The following is a 25,337-nucleotide window of genomic DNA, read 5'->3' as shown; positions in this document are numbered from 1 at the left end:
TACTAAACTACCTCAACTAGAAATAACAAAACTAAACTACCAGTTTCTAAAAAAACTATCTAAACAAAACTTCTAATTTTCTGCTGATTTTAGGAATGTCAGAATGTATAACCTATATCCGTTTATCGTCTCAGTTAAATTTCTGATTTTTAGATTGATGTTATGCATGATTTTGGTGCAGGTATATATACGCCTATATATGTGTCACAATAACATTAAAACCTGCTAATTGTACTGGCAATTTAATTTGCATTCACTATATCCTTGGTGTATGTCTCACTGTGAATCTAAAGTGACATAAGCAAACAAGAGATGAAACTTTTTCTCAATCTGGTAGCACTTACTATTGTATTTGCAATCGTTGATGGATATGCGCAGCTTGGTGAAACGATGCGATGCACTGATGAAGATTGTGCTGGTAAAGTTGTTACAGTTGCTATTTGTTTCAATTTTCAGTGAATTTCAAATTAATTTTGCATGATTTTGCCATAAACTCTGTCACCACAAAATTTTTAAAGGAAAACAGACAAAAAATAAAAATTATACACAAGGTTTGATCTAAAAAATGTTTTTATAAGTAATTAATAGTATTTAAAAATTTGAATACGAATTATCAATTCCCATTTGCCTGTCAGTGTAGCAAAAAACATACTCTATACTTATCACACAAAACACACCAAATAAAATATTACACACGTATAACCTAAGCTTGTTTGTATTAGACTCTATTTCCGAAGGAACAGCTAAGCTTGCATATCAACCAAGAGATAAAAAGTTTCTCAATTTAAGAAAGGGTGATGTTGTCCTGGTCAAAGGGAAAAAAGCTGGCACAAAAACAGATCTTTGGGGTGGACAGGTAAGATCATAAACAATCGTAAACAAAATTTTACATATAATATCATACATATGACACTAATTGTGTAAATTTATGTTAAATGATATTTTTTTGATGGGTAGCTTATTCATATATTTACTGATTGAACATGGAATTATTAGACTTTCTGTCTTTGATCGATAGATTGACCTTGTTTATTTAGATGTATAACAATTTTTTTGCTTTTGGACAATTGCTGCCTAAGTTACAAACATGTATATATTTGAAGAAATTTGTAATGTGACTATTCTAGTTGACTAAATTAGTGCTCCACTTAGTGTAAGTTCACTGTTTTTTTCATGCAAAAAGAATATATGTTTCATGCATATAGTAGGAATTAATATATGTTTTGTGCATATATGGTTATGTGTTTTTTGGCGTTAATGGAAAATGTTGCATTTGGCTTTTTAAAGTAATTTAACTTGCATTAGGTCCTTGGAAGTGAGCGATTTGGTTTCTTTCCTGGTACTTTTGTCAAAGAATATATTGTATTTCATCACAAGCCTTCTGTACTCGTAAATATTAAGGTGAAGATATTTGCAAAAGCTGTGGTTATTTCATGTGTGGCTTTGCTACAAATAACCAACAGAACAGCATTGGGGGTGCATTATAGTGCATATGTTTCAGCTTTGAACTTGTCATTGCCTTGTAGTAGCTAGATTGGTTGGATTTGACATTAGACCACTTAAACTGCAAACTAACAAATTAGTTTAATGGTAGACTGTTGAAGAGCCTTTTAAAGTTAATGGTGTTGTTCAAGTTGATATACCTGTTAGCTATTATGGTGTTTAATTCCAGAGATTTTGATAGACTTGTACCAATAATATCCTACTTTCTAATCAGAAAACCTCCTTTAAGTGGTTACAATAAAAATTTTAAAAGTAGTTCTGCTTGTTTCAAAGTCATTATTGATTTGCATACCATATTTGAAAACTGTGTCAGAATTCTGTTTGTGAAAGTTGATACTTGTTACGAAAACTTGTATACTGCTTAGACTTTAGAGCAGGGGTGGGCAAACTATGGCCCGCGGGCCGCATGCGGCCCGAAGGTCCATTTTATGCGGCCCGTCGGCACTTGCAGAAACTCCTACTCATCACTTATTGTTTTAATTAAAAAGGTTAATTAAACAGTGAACAGTTGCACAAGTCTCATTAACTTTTGTGATGATGATTGCATAGCTTTAAACGTAACTGAATGTGAAATACAAAAATTGTGTTTAATATGAATATGCGTTTATTTACACACCGGGTAAGTTTTCCTACTTTGTAATGAGAGTGTGCGGCTCCCCGGCAGCAACAGTTTTTCAAATGTGGCCCTCAGTACAAAAAGTTTGCCCACCCCTGCTTTAGAGTAAACTCACACAGCCTACTAACATGCTTGACTAACATTATCGTTAGTTAGAGTACTTAGCCATACTTATTAACATGTTACTGTTTGACATTAACATCATTGTCATAACCCATCATGTAATTTTCATTATTCAATATTAACATAATGTGGTTCTCATAGACTTTTCAAAAGAAATAATTCTAAACATTGTTACCAATTTTTTTTGTAAACAAAGAGCTGCTATTAGGGATGTGCCTAGCAGACAAAGATTCAATTTTTTCAGAATAACAATATATAACTTTTGATAGTTATGCACTTTAAATACAATTTGCAGTAGCGCTGCTGCTGTAATTCATAGCAAAGTGGCCTGTCTTTGCTTGTACAAACTAACCAAATTGCTTTTGTTTTATCCATTCGACCTTATTTAAGGTTAATCTTAATCATACAAATAAAAAGTTTCAAACATACTTTTTGCCATTTCATTACTTTCTGCAACTGTAAAGAATTTGTTTCGTATTTGCAAATTTTGATATTTGAACATAAAAGCTTAAAAATTGGACAATTTTTGCAAAAAAAGTCAGAATTTTCTCTGATTTGGCACATTCGTCTTAAAAACTGCATATAATGTCAAACAGGTATTCTATGTTTTTTATGTGCAACCATTAATATTTTTAAGAAACTAAATATTGGAAAATGTTAAGATAATGGTTAAATAACATTCTAAGGATTAAATATGGCGAGTTTCTGTATAAATTCAACAATCCACATTGTTGTTTTTTGTTTTGTTGTCAATAAATTGGTGATTTTGTTGGTATACAGTTTACACAAGCGAAACAAGGATTAAAATTCACCGAGCTTAGTATGGGGTTTGTTTCCCATAATAGCCTTAAACATGTAACTGTCTGTCCAACAATTTCCCCACTTACTATTAGAGATGTGGTTCTAGTGTGATTGAGTATCAGTGCCTTAAAGAATAAATTTGATTTCTTTTCCGACTCTACACAAACATCTAATATTGCTTCAAGCGAGATAAACAGCTGTTTTGTGCAACGCATTAAATAAACATGCTTACTTTGTGCTTCTGCAGAAGTGCACAGACCTTAAATAATTGATTTCACCATCATTTTTCTATTTCACCTACTTACTGTAGGAAAACCACGCCACATATTAATGCACAGCACACTTGCATTTGAAAGTTGCAATGTTATTCAACGCACAGAATGCCATGTTAACAAATCACCATGTATAGGTATTTGGCACAATAATTACAGATAGAAGGTATATAATTGTAGAAAATAAACATTTGCCTCTGATTTTCTTGAAAGAGAAGCAATGGTGTAACAAAGATTAGATAAAAACGATGAGTTGCAATTTTTCTTGACTTGAGTTCTAGAAATGGGAGCGTTTGGGTGTAGTGGATTTCAATGTATTTGAGTGGATGGGTGTTAGTGCGATATTGAACTCTGCGTACTGGTATAAGATTAAATTCAATTAATTACTTTAAGATTAGAATAAAATCATTTCTCAGATTTGACTTTCACATCCCCACTAGCTATAGAAGTATTTTGGCTGCAAAATTTTCTTCAAATTGTTTAATTTTTCTACAAAATTATTATTCAGGACTTTCTGAACAAGAATGGTGAAGATGAGGAAAAACCAAATTTAGCATTGATTGATCCGGTAACAAACAATTTCATGTCAAGTCTGTCTTACGTATATATTTGCATAGATCTACTCATTTTTAGAAATGATTGTTCAGATATTTTACTCTTAAAATATTTTTTTGAAGAATCTGTGTACAACAATTTTTGCCGTAATTTTTTGTAAATGTTTCAATTGTCACTTTCAGAAGCTTGTAATAGAGCGAAAAAAGGATGAAATTGAAGGCGATGACAGTGTTGCTACCACAGTAGACAGTTTTATGCAGGTTGATGGTGTTGCTGAGCCATCCCCACCAGCATCGTCTTCCGTTGATGAAATAAATGACGAATCAGCTCAGGCTGTTGTCACAGTTGACTCACCTGATTCCTCAAATGATTTAGATCACCAAGTAGATAATGACGCAAATTCTCAGACTGACTCAATCAATGAAGAGTCCACTAAAGGTGCTGATAACAGGAAAGACATTGGTGAAGACCAAAAGATGCCTGAAACTGCATCAATTATTGAAACAGAGCAAGAAGTCGTTAAGGCAAATACTGAAATAAATGAGCAAACAATAAAAAATTCTAATGATGGTGAAACTGCCAATAACTCTCCTGAATATGGCGCAAGTGAGACTATGAGCGAGCAGAGATTGGATTCAGCAGAACTAAGTTTTAAACTTAATCGTGAACAGAAAGAAGATAAATCGCACACTTCAACAGCCATCGGGACAAAATCATTGCCTGAAACAACTGAAAATATTATTATTGGCGATACTGAGAATTCAAACAAGCATAATCAAGTAGAAGATGGTGAAATGCCACCTCCAGCGAACGATGAGAAAAATAGCACAGATGAAGGCTTACGTGATCTCAAGAAAGCAAACAGTACAAATGCTTCAGAAAGTTCTAAAGCTATTCCTCTGGAGGTTAGTGACAACAAATCTGATGATGAAGAACCTTCTAGAGAAAGTCCACATAAAGATCATCTCAACAAAGATGAAGAGAAGTTGTCCCCTAAAGATTTTGCTGCTGGTGATGAAGCAAATACAACCAGTAATGTGGATGATGACAAGACAAGCAACCAAGAGATGGACAATATAAATACAAAACAAAACAACTCCCAACAAATTAATCACTTGGAGCAAATCCAAATTTCAAGTCCATCATCTGAAACAAGAGATCTACCTCTTGCTGTGGAGAAAGAACAGGTTGATCAGGATTTGAATTCTAATCCACCAAGCAAACTAAGTGATCAGACAACCAATTCAGATCCAACTCAGAAAATAATTTCAACAGACAACATTGCAGAATCTGATCCTTCGGAAAACAAAGAAGATCACAGTAACTCTAAAGATGAAAATGATTCAACCGATGCAACTTCAGATGAAAAGAAAACAAACAATCAAAGCCCATCATTTGACCATGTAACTGAACTTTCACAGTCTGAAAGTGATCATGTAAGTCAGGAGACTCCACAAAATTTGAAACTATCCAAAGTGACAACCTTGGTGGACAGTAATGCTTCAGAACCTGCTTCTAATGATCATAATGCTGGTGATGTTGATTCTTCCCACAAAGCAGTAGAAGAGATTCCTACTAAAACATCTGAGGAACCAAATGAACCGTATTCTTCGAGCTCAGGTGTTGATGTTGAAAACGGTCAAACGGATACTCGAAATACTGACTCTTTTGATGATAAACCTAAGGATGAGGATTCTATTTCCGGTGAACATCCTCAGACAGAATCTTCAACTAGCAAGCACTTAGACAATGCTGCTCCAACTGGACAAGAACAAGAAGTCCAAGGTACGATTGTTATGAGTGATCATCTTCCTAATTTGCATGCTGTTAATTTCTGTTTGCATGAATCCACGCATGATGTTTTTCTTGGTGGTAAAAGTAATTTTAGCTATTGGGCAGAGAATCATCTTTTGAAATGGTATATAGATGCCGGAAGTAGAATCAATGCGTTAAATGCGAAAAGCTCAACATCTGTTTTACACGAAGAAGATATCGAAAGCGATACAGAAGATTTTGTATCCAAGTTGGAGCACTCACCAGGCTCATCACCTACCGATTCTGAGCAGCAACCAGTTGAAACAGAATCAGATACAAATTTGTCAAAAAATGCCTTAGGAAAAAATGAAGATAATGAAGACCTTAGCAGTAATACAGATCCAAATGATGGCAGTGATAATGAGTTGATCACAAGTAATTATGGACAAGTTGATTCTGAGAGTTCTGATAATGTAATCTCAGATGATATCGCACTTAACATAAACTATCATGGAGATGGTAAAATGGATGATGAAAATATTAATGATGTTATTCGAAAAGCTTCTTTGGAAAATGCAGAAGCTTTAGATAAAGAGAATCTTGAATTTTTGTCTGAGGATGAACTTGATCAAAACAGAAAAGAGGCTTCAACACAAGATGATGACGGCTCAACACAAATGGATGGATCTTCTTCCCTAGATGTAGAGTTCAGCGATCAGAAACCCAAAGTATTGCAAACAACAACGGAAAACTTGAAGCAAGATGAAGAAGCAAGGAATGCTATGGCAGATGTTCACCTGACCTCAACACCTGACAACCTGGTACAAAGTGGTGACTCTAACCAGAAAATTTCTGCTGTTGAAGCTAATAAAACTGACATTGAACTGAATGACAAGAACAATATGAATCATGTTGATGCTTTCGATAAAACCGATGAGTCGAGCGATGTTCTTCATGCTGCATCCCTTGATAACAAAAATGAAAATGATGAATTGTTGTCGCACATTGACTTGGAAGCAAAAGATGGTTCTGAGCAAGATGAAGATGAATATAATGATTACTTTAGCATGGAGCTGGTAGAGGAAGTTGTAGTGGAAGATGATTTGATCACTGATGATGAAGTGATCGACGCTGAAGAAGAAATAGCTGCAGACTCAACTGACAAAAGCTACAGGAGCAAAGATGAGCAAGATAAAGACACTGAAAGAGGAATTTCAGGAAGTTCTGATGATTTACAAATCACTAATGATCAGAGCAACACTTCAACCGAAAGAGACATTTCCACCAAAGATCAGGTGTTGCAAGATGAAAAAATTCCACAAGAAGAAACAAATGTCAAAGAAACTTCAACAACCATAGAAGAAGGACATACCTTCCCAGAACAGTCATCAGATTTGGATCGTCATTCAACAGATGAAGGTCTAGACACTAAAATAAGAAATAAGCGGGCTCCTGTGGCAGCAGATGACGGTGAAAACAACATTGATGACACTGCAGTGCATGAAGAGCTTGGAAGTGGATTAAATGATGAACTACATAGACTGGAGATTGACACAGACAAATCAAATATTCAATTATCATCTAGTCATAAAGTGATTGACAAGAAAAATGATGCCAAAAATGACAATGATGTAGATGCAGGAAAAACTGGTGATTCTAAAGAAGTACATCATGCCAAACAAGATAGTGAAACATTATTGTCAAAGCAAGTAGTTGCAGATGATCACATTTTACCTTCAAAGGGATCCACCAGCCATGATAATGAAGAAGAGAGTTCTTTGCCAACTGTTGAAGCTACTACAATAGATCAAGATCATACTGTTTTGGATCAATTGAACGACAGTTCATCACAATTGGTTTTGTCAAAAGAAAAAGAAGACATTTCATCAACTAATGATGTCATTGAAAAAGCAGATAATGATGCAACTTCACAGGATTTATCTGCAGAAGAAGGTTTTCTGCAAAACCAAACTCTTCTAGTTGACCAAATCTTAGTGCCTGAACAGATTCCAAATAAAGTTGATTCCTCCACTATAGAGGATTCTGGAAACAACATACAGGGAAGTTTAGATTCATTTTCAAAGGAACAGCTTGCAGAAAATCAAGATGCAATTAATTTGTCACAGATAGAAGACCCAGAAAAATTTTCAACACTGGACACTATAGATTCAGATGGCAGTGTAAAGGTTGTACAAGAAAATCAGAAAACAGCACCATCATCTGTGGAAACATCATCGGATAATCAAAATCCAACCTCTGTGAATAATGTAGCTATAGAAGCACTTAAGCATGATGAAACATTAGGCCTTCAAGCTGAAACTCTTGCAAAAGAATCAACAGATGTAGACGCGTTGCTGAACGAAACAGAGAAACAAGATGAAGCATCACCACATGAAGCACCTGTAAAAGATGCATTGCTAAATGTTGAACAGAAAAATGAGGAAAAGTTAATGCAAGAAACTGCTTTAAATCCAGCGCTAGCAGATCAAAAAGCTGATAAAGACTTCATATCTGATGGTTCAGATAAACAGAGAAATGAAATAGAACATCTGTCTTCCACAGAGAAAACTTCGCAAACACTTCCACAGTCTGTTGATACAGTTGAAGGAAGTGATACATCGTCACAAGTTTCAGTTGCAGAAGTACATGGTGATAATACTGAGTCTTCTGCAAAAGAAAGTGTAGTTGATGATCCAAGAAAGGGTGCTTCTCCTGTAGTTAGTAGTTCTTCTGTAAATGCAGTAGAAGATGTAGATGAATCAAAAGGTATCTCAGAAATTGCTGCTTCAAGCAGTCCTGATGAAGATGTTGGCACATCATCAAAACAAGTTGAGATAGAAGAGATCTCCGCTACTTTGAAGGCTGACAAATCGTCTCAAAATACTTCACATACTGAAAGTGTTGTTGTTAATACTGCAGAAGAACCTGAAGCTGACAATAACGCACTTAATACTTTGCCACCATCCCAATCTGAGCAGTCAGAAAGCAGTTTGCAGAACAATCAAAGAAGCATCGAAAACAATGAAGCGTTAAAGAAAAAACTTCACTTTTTAGAGGAAGAATTTGAAGAAAAGCGAGATGACGAAACTTATTTAGCAAACAAAGCATATGAAGTTGCCAAGGAGGTCCGAACAAAACTCAGCACTGTGATTGGTGACCTCAACTCCTTAAAAGATAAGTCTGACGCCGTTACAGCTCGTATGGCTACAAATGAAGCAAGAGAAATAAAAATGCAACTCAGTGACGTTGAAAGCTACTTGGATGAGTGGAAGCAAAGAGAGAAAGACCACAATGAAGCCGAAAGAAAGAAGCAAGAAGATTTGGAAAACTGGATCGGGAGAATAGAACAGGATCTTGTCAGCAGAAACAAACATGAAGATAAATTACATCTAGCACAAAAGGAGGGACTTGCTTTAAAAGCAAAAATAGATAAGTTAGAAAGACAAATTAAAAATCAAAAGCGTGCCCCGCACTCAAGGTTTATAGAAATAGAAAAAGCCTTGACACACAAAGTAGAAGAACAACGCAAGAAGGATGATATTGCGTTGTTGGCTACGGAACGAGAAACAAAAATATTGCAAAAGAAATTGGTCGATTTGGAGGCTCAGTTACAAGGACATGGATTTGATCATAAAGATCAGGTTGATACTATGAAACATGAAGCTGAAAATTTAAAAACACGTTTGGCATCATTAGAAGAAGAAGTGAATGAAAAAAAGAGACATGAACAGAAGCTAAAAGCAGCATCCACACTCAGAGAAGAGGAACTACAAGAAAGGATAACGCGCTTGGAAGAAGAGCTTGATCGACGCAAAGATAATGAAGATGCAATGTACAACGTGCAACATGAGGCTGCTACGTTAAGGGAAAAATTTAAAAATTTAGATACGGAAATGAAAAATGTTGTTGAAAGCAGGGATTCCAAACTCCTCAAAAAATTTACCGATCTTGAAAATGAATTGAGGGAAAAAAGAGCTGCTGAAAATGAAACTGTGTTGAAAGCGCAGGACGAAATAAGCCAAGTTATGCAAAGGGTTCTTAAAGTGGAAGACTTGCTCAAGAATAAGGAAGATGAAAAATTTGATGGAAACCTTGAAGAGATAGAAAAGTTAAAATTACACATTTATTCAGTTGAAACTGAATTGAAGAAGCGAGCAGATTCTGAAAACATAAACGAAGACTCACAAAGACGTGAAGAGGCATTACAGCAACGAATTGATTCACTGGAAAAAGAACTGAAGATGCTTACTCATAATGAGGAAGAAGCCTTAAATGATGTAGTAAAATCTCAAGCCATCTTAGATCGAGTTAAAGATTTGGAAGAGAAACTCCAGAAAGAGGAAGAAAGAACAGCAAAGGTTGACAGAAGTGACCTTCTCCTGGCTCTGAAGGAAGTTGCAATGGATCAAATCAAAGATGATGAGGATGTATTAAAAGATGTTTGGACTTTGATGAAATCCAAGCAGAAATGCAAAGCAGAAAGCACTTCAGGGAATTTTCTCCAGCATCAGCATGAAGTCACAGATTCTGTGCCTGAAATTAACGATGAAAATACAGGTAAGTGAGAAGTTTAATTTGGTGAGGTTGCTTTTATTTATGGCATGATGGTTTGTGTCATATTTTTGCTCGCTTTTTGATTTTTTCATCATTTCAATGTCGTTACTGTTTCTTAATCGTCATTGTTGCAAATTTTACCAGTAATTCAGCACTACAGCAATATTTTTCGAATGCACTCACTTTTAAAATATTTTAATTTCTTATGATTAATATATTGAACAGAAGTAACATATATTTTTGATTTAAAAATGTTGTTAATGGATTTAGCATGTGCGGTGGCACCTCATAAAAGAATAGGATGTGGAAGCTCGCATGCCTCAAAACAGTTATGCGATGCGTTGAAATGTTGTTGGTCCCCAGAGTCCGATCGAAATGTTCCAGATTGTTTTTACTCCAGTAAGTGCAGTTTGGTTGATGGTTCTTTTCTGGTTAAACACCTTTATGAAGTGTTTTATTAACTGCTGTCAAGTTTTTTTGCATCGTTTACCTTTTTCAAATATAACAACAACTTTTTGTTTTTAGACGTTCAAATGGAAAGAGCAAGACAATTAAACTTGAATGAAAATATTCTTGAAGAAACAGGTGGTTCAACCGATGGACAAGACAATGATGCAAAGACAGCTGCAGCAGCTCAGCATGATTCATACAAGAGCTTGTATGAAGGCAAAGTTGTGGACTGGGATGAGACTTTTGAAGAAAAGAAAGAAGAGAAGTCTTCTTGGGATGAAGAAATTGGTGCTGATAATGGTGAGATGTTTTATAACGTAAGTCGGGGTGATAAATATTTGGTTTAGTTTGTAGTGATTGCTTTATTTCTACTTTGATGATTAATTTTTGGTAACTTAAGTAATGACATATGTCAATCAAGTTATTACGTCTGTTCCAAAGAATCTAATGTTGTCATATATCATTAAAATTTTCTAATCCAAGATACAAATGAAACTGCAACTATTCTCGATGATCATGTAAAGAAAACAACAAATGTTACACTTGAAGAGACTGTAACTAAAGATGAGGAAGTTGGTAAGAAGAATGCCACTGATGAAGAAAAGGTACTCGAACATGAGATGGGCGATGTGGAGATGGAGAACGAGTCAAGTGGCTCTGAGAATACAGAAGAACTTCAAGAAACATCCACTTCAGAAGAATCTTCGACTGATGATGTGCCTCCCACCACTCATCAGCAGCTTGATAGCTCCGAAGACCAATATCATAGAACTACAGGTTACCTTTACTAATCATTGGGAAATTTTCAAGCTTTTACGATGTGTCTTTATTGTAAATGTATTACCGATATGTAACCTATGATAATATTGTACATACATACATACATACGAATGCGCTGAACTGTTTATGTGTAAGCCGATTTTGTTTATAGATGTTTCACCTCTAACGCCTGAAGAAGAAAAACCTTCTCCAGAGTCAGATTTTGCTGAAAAAGATGAAGAAATCCCCCAACATTCATCTGATCACCAAGATCCGTTCGCTGATGGTCATAAAGTAATTTATCGCTTATAACTTTTTCCTTTCATAAAATATATAGAGAACGTTCCTTCGGCTTTTGAAATTGATTTTTTGTCCTTGATGCCAATTTAGGAGGTTGATGATAAACCAGAGCATGCAGACAGCGTGATACTGAAAATATTCCTTCTTATCTGCCAGTTACCCGGTGATATTATGTACATACTGATGCCACTTGGTGGTTGGGTAAGTAAAACTTACTTTGGATGAAAATTTTTTATTAACAGACATTTGGAAAGCTACAAATTAACTTTCATATCTTGTAAGTGTACTTATAACTAAAACGGATTTTCGATCTAAAATGTTGATCAACAAACATTTGGAAGCTCACATAACGTCAATGACTTTTAAACTTAAAGTTTAAAAATCAGGCTAAATCTTACACAGCAATGTTTTTGTTACATTCTTAAAAGTTTAAATCATGAAACTGTTGGTGACAGAACAGAAGGCAGAACAAAATGATTTAATAAAACATGGAAAGTAGTCTTTAATCATGTGATTGTGTCTTATCAACCGGTATCAGATATTTATGGATATAGATGCATTCAAATATCAGATTAGCCACCTGTCAAATGATGAAATGGTCTCTTTGATGCCAACCCTGGTTGTGGCCTGTGCTGTAGATAAGCTGGGGTGCAAATCGGCCCAAGATGCTCAAAATACACATGATGGGGTTTTTTGAGCCCCCTCTAAAATACCTAGTTTGCTTAAGGTAGAGCTATGAAACTTGGCAGTCCTATTAATGAACCCCTTCAGAAACTACCTATTAAAAAAATTATTATTTTTGTATTTGCAATTTTCATAACGTCAGGTTACACATGAGCTTACTTGACTTTGTACGTATTTCTTTCTATAGGGCAGGGATGGCCAAACTGCGGCTCTTTGAGCCTTTGATTGCGGCTCTTTAATGAATTTGCATTGTTGAATTTGACATGCAATTTTCCCGGTCTAGACGAGTTGTTTGATCAGATTATGAAACAATGCGTTCTATCACACGTAGTAACAATGGACTCATTGTTAATAATAATCAAATTACACTCCAAAAAGGACATTATTGTACAGAAGTGTGCTAACTTGTACACTGTAGTTAAGTAAACTGTGAGATTGAAGCTGTATGTCAGGGCTGACCTAGTTTTAAGTCTTGGTTACGGTTATACTAATAATTGCAAAAAGAGTTGGTGAAGCCCAGGTAGAGACTCATAGTATCACCATGCACCACTAATGTTAATCAATAGCTACACTTCGTTGTGAGTGAATAAATTCGTGGTTTTTATTGTGTTTGTGTTTGTGTTGTGGCTCTTTTAAAACTGGAATTTGTTATATGCGGCTCGAGCATGAAGCAGGTCTGGCCACCCCTGCTATAGGGCATATTTTATTTCTTATTTTTTGCCTCCCTTGCATTTAGCGGATATCTGGTTGCATACCAAGCGACTTGCACTATACTTTTTTGGGAAAATATTGATTTATGACCTTAAAAGGGTTAATAAACTGCCTCATGCAAATACCAAAGCATTACGTTTGGCACGGCCCCATTGAGCCCTGCGCGGACCAAATTTCTCTTCCCGCACCCGCACTTCCCCGCGAAGATCTTACCCGCGACCGCGCTGGTTTAATTGCGTGGACCTGCATTTTCAATTTTTCTACCCGAAATTTTTGATTTCTTTACGCGCACACGCACTAGGTCATTTGCGGGTGCTCACGTTTGTCAGTGACTCGTTGGTATTTATTTAGTTTGTTCTTATTTTTTGTTTATTAATCAAATTTAATACTGCATGTTTTTAAACAACTGTGTACAAATAGAATATTATTTATGCTGTTTCACTTAAAAGCAAAGCTTCTTTTGTTGACAACATTACCTACCAGGTTCGTTAACTTGCCGCACTGATGGCCATGACACATGAACATTTCGTGCTATTTTTGCCAAATTTAACAAAGGTACAAGGCAAGCTGCTCTTTTTAACTAATCTTTGACGATGCGATTAATTATTGCTTATGCAAGACAGAGCTCTACAACAAGGCCAGAGTATAATTGATTAAAAGTGTTAGAAATAGCGTCGTGAGATAAGATTTTCCCAACGGAGATATTGAACGGTTGCATACTGACTGAAAACAATGGCAGCTTTGTACTGAGCGTTGGTTGGCGATTGTCGACCTGGATATTTTCTTATGTCTTAAGTTTTTGGTTTTGTTTGGCAACGGATAAAATGACAGGTCTGTCTTTGGCATATATAGATCAAGGAGACCTCTTTTTGATTTTCTTTGTGATAAAACAATAAATCTTTCATTTCCCATGTCATGCTCTTGCACACAGCTTGATATGTTACACAGATAAGCTGCATTGATGGAACAAAGCAATTAAGGTTGCATGCTTTGGCGCAGAACACACAGAGAGAAAATCCATTATGTCACGCAGATATGAACAAAATTCTGCAAAATGATAGACCTAGGTCATAAGTGAAAGGAAACGGCCATTAAAAATTTTACCCGACAAAGACATCTAAAACATCAACAGATGCATGAAGAAATTTTAGGGAAGTCAAGAACTCTCAGCTTTCAGGCGTGCTCTAGTTTTATTTAAGACCATAATAATTGCAGAGGGAGCTCCCTCGTTTATACTCAGTCGTCAGTTGGTATTGGATTTGATTACAAGGCAGAAGTTAAAAGTAATTGTAAGCTGCACAGACTAGATCAAGAAGAAAATACAAACCGTGGTTTATAAGTAAGGAAATATGGTACCTGCGTAGACCAGAAAGTGAATGAAATTCAGCGTTTTATGCATTGATTTACTTTTCATATGTGAAAACAGTAGGTTTTGGTTGAATTTGAGGGCAGCTCATACAAACTGCACGTAGTTCTTATTCTTTTCCTTTCACCTGGATCTGAATTTTTCCCCGATCGGTTGTAAGAAAAATAACCTAAAAATGACGTAGTGAAGCACGCGGATACCATCAAGTGGAACGACTATTGATGACGCAGTTTAGTAAGCGGCTACGTTGGCTGAGCATAGGCCTTGTCAGTTGATTGTGTCAGTTAGGTAGCCGGTATTACTGTTTTAATGAGATCTTAAATAACGGTGAAAGTGCAGAGGTAACCATACGCTACCCTGTAATACAGTAGTAAGCATTTTTTCTACATACGGTACTTGGTTACACTTTAGCCGACACAGACACAGTAGGCTTTATGGCCTTAGCTGCTAGGGATATATTTTTGCAAACGCTTGTCGGAATCTGTCTCTGTTTTACCAGAAAAATTTTGAGTCTCCTTTATTTTTGCACTCCCATATCCATATCAGGATGCCAGATTAGATCGACAGTCCAGTGCAGATGTGCGCAACCAATTGACGTCACGATTTTAGTAGCAGGGGTCTACTGTAGTATAAAGTACAATGAATACTGTGGTGGGGCAGTTTTGCAGTAGACCTTTATTAAGTGTTAATTATTTTAAAAGTGTAGTTTTTTTCACAGATAGCTATGACAAAGAAATAGTTCGCTTGTGCACTACTTTTGTGAAGTATTACACAACAAACTCATCTGTCATAAAGACCGCGTATGTTGGCGGTAATTGTTAATATATGAGCGAGGACGATGTATGGTTGATAACTTGTTTTACTTCTGCTTCGGTGATATGAGTTTTCATCTCTCAAATTGCGTGACTATGCTGTTAGTTGCTTGATTCTGTCTATACAAATTACTAAATTATGAAGTTCCATTTTATTTATTATAAGACACAAAGGTTTTCACCTTCGGGCAAATCTTACTGAATGTTACATAGCGCTGTAGTAACCAGTGAAACCAATCACGTAAAAAAGGAAGATTGTAAACATTGCATCGATATATATATATGGCACACCAGTTCAAGCGAGGTAATTTATCTGACGTCATTAAGGAAAACTCAAGTCTGGTAAACAACTGAATTACAAGATCCCAAATTAAATTTCAAACATCTCGAAAACAACTCATGATTCGTGACGTAATCGTCACAAGCCTAAATGATAATTGCTTCACCGTATGCATTGCATAGTTTATAAATAAAGTTATTAATTCAACACACTACCGGTTCTTTGTAATTTGCTTTTGAGTCCTAATGCACAAGAGTTTTTTTTCACTCAAACTTGGCAAATTTTGCTTTCAGAGAGCTGGAGGCTTTTTAGTTGATCTCTCCCCAGTTACTAACAAAAAATTTAGAAATAAAAAGTGTTAACTTGTTTAGTGTGACCATGATATATTGTACTTTTGCTGCATTAAAAATCATTTATTTTTTACTAAAAAGTTGCACAATGCTCCCTAACCTGTAAATAGTTTGTATATAAAACTTCTGCAATCATAAATCGATAATAATGAACACTAGACTGCAAACTGGTTTTACCAGTGCCCTTGAAGAGACTTGCAGTAGAGCAGGAGAAAAAGTAAACCTTGTAAGTAAGCAATATAAAGGCCGGTTTCATTTACTTACAGTTTTTTCTACCCAATAAATAACTATTTGTGAAAAGTTTGTTTCTTGGTAGTTGAAAATTCTCAACTGTTTATTAGGCAAAATTAAACAAAGTTTGTTGGTGTTTTCTGATGATTGATAAGATATGGTGGTTATATTCCTGTAACACATTCTATAGTGTATGATAAGTTATTTTTGTGTTTCAGTGGCTTTCACTTTTACCTGAAGAATATCAAGAAAATGTATACGGTGTGCCTTGGTCCGTCATCCTTGTCTCTCTTGTCAGTGGATTTTTTCTTATTTGGATCATTATGTGGCGTTCAAGTGTGGGCAGGCAGATATCAAGAGAACGTGATCTTGTTAGCATGAGCCAGGAACTAAAAGCGCAGTTAGAGACCATAATGGCTGAGAAACTCGAAAAGGAAAGAGAACTAAAAAACACGCAAACGGAGGTTACAAACTGCATTGTTTTCAAATTTTCAGTTAAGTTGTGTTACATTATTAGGTATTAGATACCCCTTTTTGCTTTGCAGTTGCAAACAGTATTTTCCAATCTTAATGAAGAAAAAGCAACTATAACTGAATCTCAAGAAGAAATCAATCGACTGCAGGTAGATAAAGCATGTTAGGGATCATGCTAACTGCGCCTCATGTCCTCATGACATTTGATCATAGTTATGCAACACAGCTTGTCTATGCAAAACAAACACTAGAGTTAATACAGTGAAATACTTGTTAACCATACAATATTTGCAATACTCCACATTACAAGTTACAACCATATGAATAAAAATTGCATTAACTTCATTATATTGATAATGGTTGTAGTTTCGGCTCTAGTGTTCATTCTGCGTATGAGTTACAACTTCCAAAACTTGTCTAGGTAGTTTTCAACAATAAAATTAGAAATATGCTTTAGGAAAGAGCGGATCACCTTCAAACAGAAAACCAAACAAAAGAAAAGGATTTGTCGAAATTTACTGCTAAACTAAAGCAAATTGAGAAAGAGAAAAGTGAATTGATGGATAAGGTACTTGACAGTTTTCTTTTGTATTATCATTGCAATTTTTAGGGCTGGATAACTAGTTTTTACTCTCATTAGGCAAAAAATTTCGAAAAGAATCTTGAAGATAAAAATTCTGCATACTCTGAATCAGAAAAGACATTGGCACAAATCCGCAAAGAATTAAAAGAATGTCAAAAACTAAATAAACGACTGGAAGATAGCATAAGCAACCACCAGGTAAAGGGAGCGCTTCAGCGGTTTGTCTGGCAAAACAGGACTTGTGTGACATGATCGGCATCATCTATTTATTTTTTAAATGTTAATCCCTACTCATTTTCCTCTCTCTCAGTCACAACTCAAAAAGGAGGAGAAAAATCAAGGAAAAAATTTAAGGAAGCTGCAGGAATGGGAAAAACAAGCTGGAGAAATGAAAGAAGAAATTAAATCATTGAAAGATGCAATTAATGAAATCACAAATGAGAAGGAAACTTCAAGACAAGAAGCTGATGTTTTGAAAGACTGTTTATTGCAATTTCGAGTATGTTTAGTTGGATTTTTACAGCAAATCTACCTTACCATCAGAATAGGAAACTTGGGAAAAGTGTGTGACACCATATAATGGTATTGTTGTGATGATGGCGTAATGCTTGCTATGTTTAACACAAAGGGTGTACAAGAATCTCTACGTGAAGATGGAGATGAAGATCTTGATGATGATGAGGTTACTGAAAAACAGGTATAATACGTAAAATATTTGTCAAAAATAATTACATTTCTGGTGACATGTTTGTTTTTTAATGAATTACCACTTAATGTTTTCTCCTTTCACATGGATGTTGAAATTTCTGTGCTTTTTAAAGAAATGGGATGTTGCGTTTCACAGAAAGAAAAGTTAAGAGCATTAATAGACGTGGCACAGATGCAGCGAAAAGTAAAACATATTGAAACTGATAAGAACAGAATCATCTTTGAATTAGAAGCTGAAAAAAAATCAAGAGAAGGCACTGAAGGTGAGAAAAAATCTTGCTTGAAAATGTTACTACGCTGATTATGCAGATAAGTGTCATCGGCCTTCTAGATACTAATCTTTTTTGTTGTCAGCTCGAATTGGTGAACTTGAAGCTGAATGTGAAAATGTACGAGCATTGAAAAGCAAGGCTGAGCGTGACCTTCAAGTCCATGAAGCGAAACTCAACGTCCTTCAAGATTTTTATACCAAGCGTGAAGTTGAAATGCAAGGGTAATGTAACAACAAGCTATAAGACAGGCAAAGAAGTTTGATTAACAGCACAGCAATTGAGAATCTGCAATATTAGTCTTTATTTTTAGAAAACTTGGAAAGGAACAAACAACTCGTGAAATGCAAGAATCATTAATTCTTGAACAAGGAGACCATACTGAGGAATTACGTGATAAACTGGAAATGTACCAGAAGATGAACGCTGAAGCCAAACAGGAGTATGAAGAGAGCGAGAAACAACGAAAGAATGAAATCAAGAAATATGAAAAAAAAGTTCATCAGAACTGGGTATGTGAGCTGCCCTTGGATTTTAAGTAACTTTTTTAATGATGTTTTACAAGATCTTTTTCATGCACCTATAGCTAGCAAGTCGTGAAGCGGAACGAAAGCTGGATGAAGCAAACAGTGAAATAAATCAACTGCGAATGGAGTATGTGCTGACACTTAAGCTACATGCAAAAAACATTGTATTTAAACATTCTATTTCTCCCATAGCTTGAGTGAAATGAGTGAGCTACTACGAAATGCTGAACATCGGGAACCTTTTCTCATCCGACCCAGACCACTTCCACCTGGTGCTCCGTTTAGGCCACCCCATGGTAAGCTTTTTAAACTTTGATTCTGCTGAAGCCATCTTTTCTTGACTTTATCAATCAGCAGCAAACCGTGGTGATTGAGTTGGGCATGGCCATGTTTTAATTTTTTGGGTAAAGCAGAAAGTGAAGTTAGTTTTTTGTTCGTTTTACACGAAGGTTGTATCGGGGATTGTAACTGGCTCCATTCCCTGTCCGTGTTTTATAAAATAAAACTCACTTTAGTTCACTTTTCTTAGACCCTTTTGACAACAGCAGCCCTGTTCCAATACGTAACGGGCCTTTACCTCGTGACATGTCACCTACTCCAAGAGATCGACCTTTGAGCGGAAGAAGAAGTGCTACGGGCAGCATCCATGATGACATGCGGGGTCCTGATTGTCCTCCCAGCCATGGTTTTTCAGATCGACCTCCATCACATCCCTCACGTAATATTGATTTTGGAGAAGGACCTCCACCGAAGATATTTCGTCCTCCCCCAATAAGAAGTGGGCCCCCTTCGCTCAGTGGTGCTGTCCCGCGTCGGGGTGAAACTCCACCTGTACGAGATATGCCCAGTTTCATGCAGGATGGTCCTCCACGCAGACCAGGGCCACCACTGTATCCGCCTGACGGTCCACCGCCAACTAGGGGTAGGCCACCACCTCCAAGGATGGGTGGAGCACGACCTCCAATGTTTGCTGGTCCACCAATGCGAATGGAACCACCTTTTGTTCGTGATGGGCCCCCACCACCAATGTTCGACATACCACCACATCGTGATGGTCCAAGGTTGCAAAGATCAGGTAAGCTCTTAGCCATTTAACCCTTTCCCCCACCGTTTCTTGAAACCAATTTCCCCTGGTGACAATACCTGTTGGATTCATGCCCCCAACCATAAGCAAAATCCTCTCGTAAAATTGAGGTTTACAATTTTTGGGATATTGCAATTTTTGGAAATAGTGTTGACCTTGAACCAGTTTGTGTCCAGCATAATTTAGTTCTCAGCTGCTAAATTACAAACCTTGTTACTTTGTAGGTTCTAGTCATGGACCAATGACGTCTTCACCGTATATGGAGCAACCAATGGTAAGCCTGCAGTTTAAATTCAGAATCAATTAAGGTTCAAGTAATACTAAAGGCCACTGCTTTCTCACAGCCGTCTATGCGCCCACCACCACCATCTCGAAGCCACCCTATGAACCTACATGGCAATCTTCCTAATGATCCGAACAGGAGTGGATATGATCTACATCCGTCCAGAGATGGCATGCCATGATCGTTATGTGCCAATTTCTTTGGTTGAAAATCTTTCTTTTTTTCTTGTCGAATATTATGTTAGACCAGTGCAATCTCAAAGTCAGCCCTTTGAAGCTTTGTTTAGTCCATTAGGAGAAATGCATCGCGCTGTAGTTAATGTGTGCAATAGCGTCTTGGTGTATTTATGCATCGCTGGTGAATAGTAATGCTGGACTTCATAGATTTGTAGAATGTTTGTTTGGTCTTGTATTAGCAAAATTGGTTGGCAACTGCCGAAAGGCGGATGTTGTTATTTATTTACAAAATCTCATTAAAATACTGCTTCAAGTCAAAAGTGCATCAAAGCTCGTAAGAATGATGAAATTAGTGCAGCAAAAAATTACAAAAATAACACTAAAAGCAATCGATTACTCAGAAGTTATGATAATCCCAAGGTGTAAGTAAAGTGGTTTTGAAGTTAGCAAGGTCAGTTTCTTTCGTCTGTAATCCAGTGGCTTCTTGTACCTGTAGTAAAACGGTTAGTTAGAATCAGCTCGTCACTGTGGTGACAATGATGCACTTACAGTTCTATTACGCAAGGCCCAGCCTTCAATTCATCAATCTCCATGAACGCGAAACACTTGGTTACCGTAGTTTTACGCTTTTGTTTGAAGTATCTCATCTCGAAAAACACGGCACTGCCTATCAAAGACGAAATCGTAGTAATCGCACTGTCGGCGTAACAAGCAACCACACAAGGTTTGTTGAAAAGTGAGCACCTCGTATCATATCTTCCAATGCAAGTTGAAGCTCAACGTTGACGTTAAAGAATAGGTAAGTGTCGTCTCGTGACGTGGATGTGGGAGTGTTTTGCGCCGGGCATAAGTCAAGTCCACTCTTGTCTAGCACGCATTATTACGTCAGAGAACGCGATCATTGTTTAGTCGACTTAGCAGACTGCACTAAACCTTACCCTTGCTCGACACGACGAAATATGGGTCTATGTAGTCAGCAGCATCTTTCATGCCTATTTTCACAATGCTCACAGTCACTAAGCTTTTCCCGTGAATGGCTGGCAGCTTTGGCAGTAGGGTATTAACTAAAACACAATAAAATTAATAGCATTGTTGCAAGTTTGGCTCACAATTAAGTGAAATTGTATGCAAACATTTGCTGGTGAATGTAACTTCTTCATCTTCCAAATCTTCAACCTGGGTGAGTTCAGGGGACGGAGTGGTCATAGCATTGCGTTTTCTGTTGAATAAAAAAGAATAATTTCTAAGATGTTACCAACACAGCTGAGACAAACCGAGAAAATAAAGCAGGCTGCAGTCAAAAGAGCGTAAAAAGAAACATAAAGAAAATGCATGCTACATGCACGTTCTGTTTTTCTCACCTTATTCGTTCAATACGAGCGTTCACGTCGGTGGGTATTACCTCAACTGTTGCAGACGCGATGCTTTTTAAAACTAAAGCACACATTTTGAAAATTCAATAACAGAATACTTGTTAACTGAAGTGCATGAAAACAAAGCAACTTATCGATGAAAACTGACAAATCAAACATCTTAAACTGAATGATGAAAAGTAAAAACTGCAAAATGGTTTACTAAATAGATTGCGCTAGAAAAGTAGATAATTTTCATAAATTAAAAAAAATTGCATGCATATTACGATAAAAGTGTTATAAAATTTCCAACCATGGCCATAGCCTCGACACTGTTTAGTAATAAGTTATTCATGAATACCTGGCTATGAGAATTCATGAATTTTTAATGTAAAGCTACTATACTATATACTTAACCTGCATGCAGTCTACGCATGTCTTCCAATCTCAAATCCTCTTTGCCATCAACAGATTGCAAAGTTTTAGACCGACATTCGGCACTCGATGCTATGCGAGACAAAGTTTTCTAAACGAAATTTGTACATTATTAATTAAAACAGCTCATAGGAGAAATTGCATAATGCATCTAAACTTTTGTAAATGTTTATCCAATTACCTATAAGTCATTAAAGTTTAATAACTGCAAATACGAAATCATGACCAAGCTATCTATCTACCATACCAGCAGGACTTGAAATACTGCTCATTATTATTCTAAGAACAACCTGCAAGTAATAAAATGAAACAATTGGCAAAAGGCTTACTTTTTGGTCTTCATTCCATTCCATATTATTTAGTGATACACGAATCTGCCTCGAAAACCTTGAAATAAGAAATAATATTATTTGTACTGGAATGCTAAGTACAAAAAAAGGAATACGCTTTGTGCACACAAAAGGCAAAGTAGCTTTATAAGCTACATGTTCATGGATCAGGTTTAGTCATTTGTTGTGGTTTAGTAATAGCATGAAATGTGCCATAATTTATTTCCAGAAAACATTCTATTTTTGTCATAAATTTTACAAACTAAAGTTAAACATGTTTGGCTAGATTGGAAAGTTTTTCAAATCTAGAGAAAACTTTAAATGTATACACGATTTCAATACATAGTTTTTATCCTTGTTGGACTGAGGATCTTTCCTCAAACGACAAATTTTCCAATCTGGCATGTAGGCCTAGTCTGTATTAAGCAAGCAACTCAGCCGGTAAACCATATCAGAAAAAACTTACTTTACATACTCATCAGAAGCTTCAACAAGCTGTCCCCAAGAATCAAAGTCTGTTGCTTTCTTAAAGGTCTGATACCACTTTCCTACTAATTTTTCTGTTGTTGCCATTTCAGGGCTGACTTTAATTACTTTTAACACAGAAGTCCTCAGCAGTACGAGGATATTGAAACTGCCTATACCTGGCTGAACCGGGCTGTCAACCAGTCCTGGCTGCAGAACTGGTAAAGCTAGCCAAAAATGCTTTAAAATATCTAAGAATTTAATTACTTTTTTAAATGGAAGTAAAGTATACCAATAAACATGGTACAATAACTGGCCTAAAGCAGTACAACAAACTGAATGCTATACAGAAAAAAAAATTATATGCTGTTAATGCTTTACTAGAATTTTTTGAATATTAATATAGAGTAAGTCCCTATATTAAGAAAAATAACACCAATTGGCACTTGACGGCGAGAATTCCTTGAATACTTATAAGTGACGCTCTACCATTGACAGGCAACACAATCAAACAATACCGAAATAAACTATTCAATGGGAGACGAGTTTCGCTTAACTGGTTTCCAGGAAATTGCCCAATTAAAGGGGAACCACCTAAACAGATGTGTTCATAAAAATCTTACAACATGACGCGATGGCTCGCAATGGCTTATAAATTTGACGAAATGCGTCAGCAATACGCCATACTTAGTGGAAAATTATGGCACCTCGGAGAGCATGAGACCCTAGAGAGAGACTTCCCCTACGTTTATTAATTACATGACATAATATTATGACATCTGCATGCCAAAAGTAGTTGCCTGCAACTTTGTGTAGCTTACTGCTGGAAGTAAATGGAAGGCTAGAGCAGAAACGGCAGTTTTTCTGAAATTAAAACTACAAAAGCTGTTGCTTATAAACTGATTTCAATATTAGATAACTTGTTATAGTGACAGAGAGGTAGGTAAATAAATTTTAATGAAGTTTATAGTTTTGTTAACACTGTAGCAACCCGCTACTCTATAACTTATTGAGTTATTTATCTGTTTATTTATTTATTTATTTATTTGTGGGCTTACTCCTTTAACGCTGACCTTCGATCTGTTGTTTGTTAACAGGCTTCCTTCATTCGACTACAAGACTTTGTCCAGCAAGGTTGTTATGAAAGATTGGGATGTTTGTCACACTTTTAGAGTGGCCACACTGGTGAGCTCGGGAACTATCGAACGTGCGGAATTAACGCCGAGTCAGTTTGCACTTTGACAGGATCTCCCGATTGTCTGTAACCTCAACGTCCGACAAGGATGAAATAATTGCTTATTATTTTGTGGAGCCTTGCAACTAAAAAGATCCCTCATCTTTGATGTGCTGCTGCCTGTTAGTCTGATTGCTTCACAGTGCATTTCTATGTTAGGAGTTAAGTGACAGTTATCATGGTAACGTGGCATTTGTATGTGACCTTGCTTGTGCCTCCAACGTAACCGCCAGTTTTGGAAACTGTTGATTCGATAAGCTTTTGCGAGCGACACGCCGAGAGAATACGAAATAGCAAGCAATTCACCGGTTCCTGCAGCGATGCTGACGACTGGAAAAGTTTAAAATTGTACATACAAGAGAAGTGGGACAATTATGAAATTGCATCTGGGTTGAAACAGAAGACAGCGGAAGTTCGAGTGGTAACGTTTTTGGTCATCATAGGTAAAAATGCTATCACGTTTCCAGAAGCTTTCCTTGACACAGGACAAGAAGACATCCAAGCAATAAAGGACGGTGTTAAAGAACACTTTAAACCGGAGATAAATCTTACCTACGAAAGGTATGTGTTCAATTTGCGTTATCAAGAAAATCATGAGGCGATTGATGAGTAGGCCTACGTTAGCAGGCTGATGGGATTAAGAAACTCTTGTGAAATCGGAAATTTGCTCGATAGCTTGATTAAAGACAGAATTGTACTCGAAATAAATAAAAACGATATTCGGGGTCCATTGTTAAATGACCTTCAGCTTAATCTTAACAAGTGTATGTCAATATGTCGTACTTACGAGCACATGCAAAAGCAACTACGTCACATTACAACAGAATCTAAAGATAACACTGATTATTCTACACACGCTCTGCAAAACAGGCAAACGAACCGCCCGAGAAGTAGCATTGCCGCCGGTTAAGAACGCCGCCGCACTTCAGAACACGGTCTTACACGGATGGACAGATGTCAAAAAAGATTGTCAGGTAAGCATTCGCCAGTTTTGGCCTTACCGCGAATCCATCGCACACAGCGAAGGTACTGTATTCTATTTAAAGAACAAAAAGTAATCTTTCTTACATCAATGAAGAGAGAAATGTTAAACGCAATTCATTGTAGTCACTTAGGCGCAGAACCGTTAAACAAAGCTGAAGATGTTCTGTTTTGGCCAAACATGGCTACTCACATGAGAGAATTTATTTCACAATTTTCGTCTTGCAACTAACACTTGACCAAGCAATGCCAAGAACCAATGATGAGTCACAACATGCCAGACAGAGCGTGGAGCAAAGTGTCGACGGACGTGTT

At 36.6% G+C, this 25,337-nt stretch overlaps 2 protein-coding genes across 3 annotated transcripts; one reads left to right on the top strand and one right to left on the bottom strand.

Annotated features, from left to right (window-relative positions):
- The first annotated feature begins 157 nt into the window (after positions 1-157).
- Positions 158-20,546, top strand: LOC143462682 (uncharacterized). 2 transcript variants are annotated; one of them, XM_076960924.1, is made up of 25 exons: positions 158-418; positions 723-856; positions 1,306-1,401; positions 3,824-3,883; positions 4,053-5,655; positions 5,797-10,182; positions 10,450-10,578; positions 10,705-10,929; positions 11,113-11,406; positions 11,561-11,682; positions 11,779-11,889; positions 16,341-16,586; positions 16,668-16,745; positions 17,054-17,164; positions 17,237-17,377; positions 17,490-17,678; positions 17,808-17,876; positions 18,024-18,150; positions 18,242-18,380; positions 18,470-18,668; positions 18,743-18,810; positions 18,876-18,979; positions 19,213-19,758; positions 19,992-20,041; positions 20,112-20,546. In XM_076960924.1, exons 1-25 carry the CDS (start codon positions 313-315, stop codon positions 20,229-20,231), a joined length of 9,453 nt encoding a protein of 3,150 aa, XP_076817039.1. In that variant the 5' UTR covers positions 158-312; the 3' UTR covers positions 20,232-20,546. The 2 variants fall into 2 exon arrangements, with proteins under 2 accessions (XP_076817039.1, XP_076817040.1); XM_076960925.1 differs by lacking the exon at positions 1,306-1,401.
- LOC143462684 (axin interactor, dorsalization-associated protein-like) lies at positions 20,488-23,323 on the bottom strand. The gene is made up of 9 exons (XM_076960928.1): positions 22,809-23,323; positions 22,343-22,400; positions 21,996-22,104; positions 21,588-21,660; positions 21,360-21,445; positions 21,165-21,290; positions 20,971-21,093; positions 20,776-20,893; positions 20,488-20,716 (listed from the first exon to the last, which is right to left on the bottom strand). The coding sequence occupies exons 1-9, from the start codon at positions 22,913-22,915 to the stop codon at positions 20,620-20,622; spliced, it is 897 nt and encodes a 298-aa protein (XP_076817043.1). The 5' UTR covers positions 22,916-23,323; the 3' UTR covers positions 20,488-20,619.
- Between the last annotated feature and the right edge of the window lie 2,014 nt (positions 23,324-25,337).

The sequence above is a fragment of the Clavelina lepadiformis genome, chromosome 6, assembly GCF_947623445.1.
Source record: "Clavelina lepadiformis chromosome 6, kaClaLepa1.1, whole genome shotgun sequence".
NCBI lineage: Eukaryota > Metazoa > Chordata > Ascidiacea > Aplousobranchia > Clavelinidae > Clavelina > Clavelina lepadiformis.
The sequence above is the reverse complement of the archived record's forward strand: the minus strand, read 5'-3'. Positions and strand labels throughout refer to the sequence as shown.